The sequence below is a fragment of the Haliotis asinina genome, chromosome 8 (genome assembly GCF_037392515.1).
Source record: "Haliotis asinina isolate JCU_RB_2024 chromosome 8, JCU_Hal_asi_v2, whole genome shotgun sequence".
Classification (NCBI taxonomy): domain Eukaryota; kingdom Metazoa; phylum Mollusca; class Gastropoda; order Lepetellida; family Haliotidae; genus Haliotis; species Haliotis asinina.
Genome location: NC_090287.1, coordinates 62,549,661 through 62,558,155, shown reverse-complemented (window position 1 = coordinate 62,558,155; position 8,495 = coordinate 62,549,661). Strand labels below are relative to the sequence as shown.

At 37.1% G+C, this 8,495-nt stretch overlaps 2 protein-coding genes across 3 annotated transcripts in view; one reads left to right on the top strand and one right to left on the bottom strand.

The window, feature by feature from the left end:
• LOC137294727 (cyclic AMP-dependent transcription factor ATF-3-like) overlaps positions 1–8,495 on the bottom strand; it is a 270,414-nt gene that overhangs the window by 164,390 nt on the left and 97,529 nt on the right. The window lies entirely within an intron of this gene.
• Positions 1,872–8,495, top strand: part of LOC137294724 (atlastin-2-like) — a 214,813-nt gene continuing 208,189 nt past the window's right edge. Inside the window, exon 1 of one of the 2 annotated variants that reach the window (XM_067825806.1) lies at positions 1,872–1,931. In XM_067825806.1, coding sequence (XP_067681907.1) covers positions 1,883–1,931 — 49 coding nt within the window. In that variant the 5' untranslated portion in view covers positions 1,872–1,882. The remainder of the gene's footprint in view (positions 1,932–8,495) is intronic. The other variant, XM_067825807.1, reaches the window with a different exon arrangement.

Genomic DNA, 8,495 nt, shown 5'->3' with positions numbered 1-8,495 from the left:
TAAGTTCAGTTGTTAATTGAACTTCCTTAATTGTTATTTGGAAATATTAACGAATCGAAATTATTGCTTATTAGAAGACTGCAACACAAGACCCCATAAAGTCTTTATCTTTTGTTTGCTACTGACGGCAATTAGGTCAGTTATCCATGGCACAACAGTGATTTGTGGATGGGACAATCAAAATGTCAAGTCATCCGAAAGATGCTTCATGTCATACCCCGTCCACCCCAAGTCCCATACATCATGAACGAGTGAGTGGGTTGAGTTTTACGCCGAACTCAGCAATATTCCAGCTATATGGCAGTGGTCTGTAAATAGTCGAGTCCAGACCAGACAATCTAGTGATCAACACCATGAGAGTCGATATGAGCAATGAGGAACCGATGACATGTGTCAACCAAGTCAGCGAGCCTAACCAACCGATCCCGTTAGTCGCCTCTTACGATCGACAAGCATAGTCGCCTTTCATGGCAAACATGGGCTGTTGAAGCCTATACTACCCCACACCTTCAAGGGTCACATTATGTACGAATGAACCAGTGTAAATTATGAACGAATGAAATTGAGTAAATTACTTTTATTGATTTTGAGAACTTGTGTTAATTACGTAAATTATGAACTATATGCAGTTCCATTACACGAAAAATTGGCTGCATGCTTGCCTATTACCATGCCATTACAATTTTATTGATGTTATGATGATATTATGTTTATGCTATATGTGTCAATAAATAATGTAAAACCTTTCTATTCTTTTTTTTTGTTTTTTTTGTTCTTTTGTTTGGGCCATTTGACAAGTTGATGACACCCACTACCACCACCACCCCAACAGAATGGGTGAACCCCGCTTCATCACACACACACACAAAGAGAGAGAGAAAGAGAGAGGGGGAGAGGAAGAGAGAGAGGGAGAGAGAGATTAATCGTGAACGTTCCCTAATTATTAAATAATTGTCAAATGTTGAACCCATAGAATCACACAATTTTCAATTTTCCACAATAAATCTGTCACATTATTTCGGTGACCTGGTCCCTACCAACCCCCAAAGTATTGTCGAAATTGTCCTCAAGACAGTGTAAAATCACGTGTACATATTCCTTCTTTTCAGTTATTATCATGAACAGTAATGAAAACGATAATGATGAACTGATATTTACTCACTTAGGTCAAAATATAAAACGTCTTTAGGCATAGGTTTAAGCGGTACATATTCGGCCATCATCAGCATCATTACAGAGGTCAGGAACACACCGTATGCCTTAACACTTGTCACTAAACGATATGTATTACCTTAACACCTACATAATGAACCCTTACTAATAGTGCACCCCTTCGTTAATTGAGGGTAATAATAGGTTGCCATAGCAGTAGACAACTAGGTAAATCCCCAGCTAATTAACGAGTTAATTAGTCGGTTACAACTGGCGACCAGTCAAATTAATATTCATTCTTTATGCTGCTCCTAAAGTTTACCTTTCCAAATTTTGAGCAGCAGAATTATGCTTTGTGTATATCTTCGTGAAGAAATGTACATGTTGAAGATAGTTAATGGGTAATTGAAAGACATAGGCATTTACAAATTTCCAGATGTGTAGTCTTGAATCCTGAACCGTCGTCATGAATCCTGAACCATACACAGCGTCATGCCTTGGTCCATTAGAAGACCGCGTTGAGAACCATTTAGAGGAAAATAGGTCGTGTAGAAACTATTACTAAAATAGTACACAAGTGCCCGAGAAAGCTACCTTGACCTGAAATATAGAGTGTCAGTTTACACCGTCTATACATTGAATAAGGGAAGTAACTGGTAAAAATTCAGAATTTCCCATTTGCTCTTTCGTCATCAGAATATGTGCTTGTGACGTCATATTCAAACCTGATATGGCGGAAAGCCGTCGAAGTAAAATGCCAACATACGATTCGCCACCTGGTAAGATGTAGTTGACTGTTATTTGAGGTGTCTTCGCCTAGATTTTGATTAATAAGTCACACATGAGCCACTATGGACATAGAACAAAGAATAGTGTTTTATCAACAGTCATTCTGAAGGTGAACTCTACACACATTTTCATCTAGATTTTGCCACAATATATGCCAGCATGGAAGATATGATGAGACAGACTGCTTTTTTCAAGCAGTGACTAGAGTGTGTGATTCATATAAACACGTTGTAGAAGCCAGGTCTAGAACATATTTCCTCACCGTGAATCAAATATTAACTAGGACACAACCCTGCATATATAAGAATACAACGAAAACTTGAAAATGAGCAATCGGCCATTCGAACTTAAGTGATCATCCACTGATCTCTTGTGTTTTGGGTCTGTCATGATGTTCTATTAAATCAGATCGAACAATCGTGTTGATTTATGTCATAGATCTATGTAAGACAAAGAGACAATATTGAATCATATCTGTTAGTGTTACATTGTTGATGCCTTCTCATCACATTCACATGCGATGCGAAATAGGACAAACGAAATTCAATAAATTAAATGTAATCTGCCAACAGATGTTTTGAATGTGTTTATTTGACAGCTAGATCAGTTCATGATAGAAGAGATAGGACCACAATCGCATCAATTAAATGTATATTCAACACTTTGACATTTGCCTTTATCAGCATGGTCACATGAATGATTAAATGGACACTAATCTAGAACAGTCACATAGAACTGTGGGGTTTTTTAGGGGGGGTTCCCATGATATTTCAGAATCCCAGCCTTATGACCTTTGTGACACCCCTTTAATTGATTGTATATAGGTGTATCCTCACATTCATCAGCAAAATTGATTGTATATAGGTGTATCCTCACATTCATCAGCAAAATTGATTGTATATAGGTGTATCCTCACATTCATCAGCAAAGATGATGTATAATGTTTGTATTTCAATTATTTGGGACATGTAGTCATCTTGGTGACAACTTATATTTCAGCTGCTGTACAAATTGACTACAAGTTTGTCCATCCAGTTTATTATTGCAACAATTCCTAACATTTTGAAGGTTAATTTTCTTTCCTGGGGAATGAGTGAGTGAGTTTAGTTTTACACTGCACTCAGCAATATTCCAGCTACATGGCTGCGTTCTGTAAATAATCGAGTCTGACCAGACAATCCAGTGATCAACAACATGAGCATCGATCTGCGCTATTGGGAACCGATGACATGTCAACCAAGTCAGCGAGCCGGACCGCCTGATCCTGTTAGTCGCCTCTTACGACAAGCATAGTTGCCTTTTATGGCAAGCCTTTCCTGGGAACTTCAAATGTATGGATCGAAGGAAACTGAAATCAATAAATATCTTATGTATAGTCAAAGAATGATTATTGTTTAGTAACATATCAGTGGAAAAACGTAAAAATATTTAGTCCTCTGTTTTTAATGAATTTGGAGATATGTCTGTATTGATATGGCTTGTGAAAACATCAAAGAAATTCCCAAAGGTAACATGAATAAAATGTAATGGTAATATTGAATACTAGTGAATAAGTGAATGAAATTAAAATGCAAATATCAAAATTAAAATCAACTATAGTTATGTCAAGTGTATCATGCTGTTACTTGGTTCAAGGAACATATCCATCAACATGATCAATATCCACATAAAGTAACAATAACCCATAAATCTGGTGTTAATAGAGACAGTGTTCAGTAAATAATTATCCATCTCTTTACAAAAGAAACCTGTGATTAATGTGCTCCAACCCCAGATTATGTCTTTCTTTTGTCAACACTAAAGCCAAGCTGACTGTTTTCAACAAACTGGTAAACATCTGCAACCTGTTTCGGATTAGGGCAGCAGCAACTAAAACAAGTATACTGAATGAATATGATATGGTTTGGGTATATATAGTTACAAATATCAATATTTATTCATGGATACATTGTTTGATAACTAGAAATTAAAGTATCAAACATATTGTAATGACTGAGGTTGGAACCATTCAGTGATCATTTCTGTAAAGTGAAAGAGCAATACACGGTGAACAGTGCCACATATTGTCTGAAGACTGCAGTAACTGGCCTTGACAAGATGACGGAAAGTACACTGCTGCATGGTTTGGAGATATTCCATTGGCTAATTGCACTTGGAAAAACAACAAAGTAGTTCCCTGTGAAAAGAACATTGTGTTAAAATGTTTGTAAGTCAAGCCATCACAAATATTGAATTGAATTCAAGTGTATTATTTCAAAGAATAAGCAAATGGACTATTCCACCCTTTCCATGAAGAGACAGCTGTGAAGATCCCGGCTAGAATTGGTAACCGATGCTTGTGGTAAATAGCGACTGAAGGGATCGGGTGGTCAGACTCACAGATTTGGTTAACACGTCATCATATCCCAACTTTTAAGATCAAATCGATGATGCTTATGCTGTTGATCACTGGATTGTCAAGTCCGGGTTCGATTATTAGCCAACTGCTGTCATATTGCTTTAATATTGCTTAGTGCAATGAAAAACTAAACTTACTCACGCACTCATTGAAGAGATATGATGAAAATGAGATATTGTTGCAACAAACCCACTCACCTGTAATGTGCTGAAATGCTGCACAGCTGTTCCTGAGCACTGAACATACATATGCTTATTGCTTCACAATTTTGCACTAATTTGGGCTGAATATGATTCGTAATAAGATTAGAAGATTGGGTGACCCTATTACTGTAGAGTTCAAAGCACAAGAGAGTTGCCTTTTGTGCTATGATATGTTCCGTTAAGCATATTTTGCTTTGATAAATAACAGTCAAGTTAAGTGAAAACATTCCATTTTGAAAAAAACAATCCTAATCACAAATAACGAATTGAGTTCATGAAGGGATACTGTTCAGTTCACTAAGACAATCTAACATCCCTAATTGCAATAGGTTGATGATGTCCTGAAAATGAATGTAAACTACAGAAATGAAACACTGGTACTGTTGTCAGTTAGTGGGTCCTTTTAGTTTTCTCCGTCAGCATGTAGGACAACTGAACAACAGTTCTTCAGGTGAGGTCTTGAGTTCTGACAAAGACTCTTTGCCTTCGATGCAATTTTTAAACAAATTTTTTTATCAGCATTCTAGAAATTGGTGGATCAGCAATAACTTACAAACTTCATGAATATCTGTGACCCATGAAGATCCAGGTTAGAACTGGTCTTCAGTAACCCATGCTTGACACAAGTCATCATAGATAATGCTCATGACATTGATCACTGGATGGTCTGGTCAGAGTGACTGAGTTTACTCTTTCGCTGCATTCTGCAATATTCCAGCCATTTGACAGCAGTCTGTAAATGATTGAAGCCAGTGATCAACGGCATGAGCATCATTTTACACAACTGGGATATCATGAGCCAAGTCTGACCTGACCACCAGATCCTCTAACAGGTCTGGTCAGACCGCTGCTATATCGCTGGAATATTGCAGAGTGTTACTGTGTTACTATTAAACAAAACCAAACCCCCAAATGTCTCCTGTTAATTGTATAGAGCAATGTTTCATGGTAAATTTTTCCACCATTAATCATGTTAAGTCCTAATCTTTAGGTTTATCTAACTCTGTCACTGGCAGTAATGAATCCAGAGTTTGATTCATATGATATGTATCTTGACTAAGAAATACAAAATTGGGTAATGAGTAGGAAATCACTTTTAAATACCAGAAGTATTATTTGTTATTTTCTGTGAAATAAAATATAATCTTTTACTTGTTTTGATCACAATGATTTTCTTAGTATACCTTGACAATGACCAGTGACCAAATTATTGTTAAATAAAATATATATGTGTTGGCATTATCTTGCTTGACTGAAATGTATCCCCTTTTGCATGTCTAGCTTTACTCCCAAATTCAAATAATTAATTGAAGGTTTTTGGTATCATTCACCGAAAATGCCAGTGAATTATACGCACGTCATCGTTGGAGCCACTATGCATGTGAGAGGGAGGATGAATAAATAAATTTTGGTATTTTCAACAATAAAGGCAACATTTAACACCCTGTAAAACATACTTGTTTTTTTTTACAGACATCCTGTGAAGAGAAAATTTATCATTGCTTTTAACAGATGCTTTACTCATTGTCAATACTCCTCGTCCCCTCGTACATGCCAGAGATAGTAAGTTGTGAACATTAATTAGTAGCTACTGCACATCTTGACCTACTAAGTAGCCAATTTTCAACTCCATCAGCACAGCCAATGAGAACACCCCTTTTGGAATTGAGAGAAGTACTAATATGCACAGGTATATGTAAGGGCTTTGATAAGTAGCTTTGATCTGTATAAAGAGCATTGTAGGAAGGATGTAGAAAAATAGCCTGTCCACAGGACTGGCTGGTCAATTTTTTACCAGTTCTGCCAATATCTAGCGTGTCCTCCAAATATAAACAAAACACCATTTCAAGGCTTAAAACTGGTTTGTTTTATTTTAAGCTATCATTTAAAATGCACACACAGAGCTTGGACTGCTAGATCTGTCCTAGTGGAATCATGTGGTTACTATCCTTTGGCAATATTCAAAAAGGTTATAATCACTATATATGTCATTGGTTTGCTAAAACTGACCACACATGAGGATGGACTAGTTTTTTTTGTTTTTTTAGCCTGTCCTCACAAAATTCACCCGTCTCTGACATTGTGACGAGCTATCTTTCACATACTGTAAAGAGCCAGAGGTTTCAATTTTTAGTATTTTCTTATTGTTCCAAAACATGCATTCTAAGGACACTTAGTTTCAAATTATGCATAGAATCTTGTGTTTGTGAAACTGGTTACCTTGATCACTGGTATGAGTAACAGTCAGCGATCAATGATTGATTGTGTAATGTCAACACACGATGATGATTGATGAATTATCAATCATTGATTTGATAAAGCATAAATAAGAGCAGACATTCTGGATGAAAATCTCTGTAGTTAAAACCTCAAAACTGAAATATATCAATTGTTCAGACTTCTATAGTATAAATACAGCAAACTTCCTTATGATATTAAAACACTCTGAGACGCATTTCCTAGTATTTGCACATGTGCTCAATTCTTTGTAGTCCAGTGGTGTAACCCACAGAGATCAGTCCACACATGCTTTTGTTTTGTGTATTTGGTATTTTTTCCTGCGTAGTTAAAACACAGGATGTTGGTATGTGTTAACTCTCACACAGCTCATGTCAGCATTGTTCTACTTGCCATATGTCGTGACATGTTCAGTGGCTGAACCAGGAAACCAGTTGCCTACAAACTGTCTCTGACATAACATGATGCAGTTGGAATTTCACACTGCATTGATCTGCATGTCCATTATGTATAATTAATTTGTTGGGAAATAAGTGCTGACAGGAATGTCAGTAATCTGCGACATGTCCAACTTCACCTCCTTGTTATCTATTGACATGTGGGACAAAGTTCAGTCCGACCAGCTCCTGTAAACCTGCATCAAATACTGTCTGCAAACTCTTGACAGGGGGCTCTATAAGAGCAGTATTTACTGGTAGAATCAGACAGGAGGTTGTTGAAATTCTCCCTGCAGGGAGTTTGTGTGGGAGATCTTCAAATGGAAGTTGTTCACAGACAAGGTAGGGTGTTGTGATAACATCTAGACACTTCGTTTTCAGTTTCAGGCTGTTGTTTAGAAGCTTGGTATTTGTGTTATTTGAAAAACAATGCAGCAACGGTTTGGATTTTTTCCATGTCTCTCTCCCCATAAGAAAATATGGCTAGGGAATCTGCATTGATCTTTGGTCCATTATGACCGCGCTCAGTTGTCAGATTGAATACATTCTGCTTCATATTTCTGTGGGAAAGTTTTGATGTGTTGACAAGTTTCATTGAAAAGTATTGCATACAGTTCTAACATGAAGTCTCTTGGGCTCCACGTCAACCACACCACAAGGCTTTTGGCAAGCTGTCATCGCGTGAGATAGGTAGAGGGAAGGTAAGGTCAAAGGTGTGTTTAAGTGTGTCATGTGCTTGAATGTATGTCTAAGGCCAGTTGTATAACAGTCAGCAATGGCCAGTGATATCATGTCTATGCTGGTGTCACTGTTCAAGTTTCTATAATTAGTAGTACAGCGCTGTGGCAGAAGAGTAGTCACTTAGAACAGGACAACAATCTGATGAACCTGCTCAACCAGGTTGAACATGAAATCAAAAATCATTCTAATGATATAGAAATGAACAGCCTTGTTTGCTTTCGGAATTGAGTTTCTCATAATTTATATTTTGATTCACAAAGATTCTTTCATGTGATTCTGTCCACTTGTTTTACAAAATGTATAACCATCTGATTTTTTTGTTTTATTTATGAAATAATCCGGAATCCATTTATGCCTTTGATTCCAGTGAAAGGAGAGATTTTTGTAATGTATAGGGGCTTCTTCATGACTGCCTGGTTTAGAATTTCAGTGAGCACCTAGTTCAACAGGTCATGGTAACAGCCTGGCTAATGTTCTGGTACATACTCGGTCATGTACATATTGCAAGTCAGGGAGACCGAGTGCTATTGCAGTTTT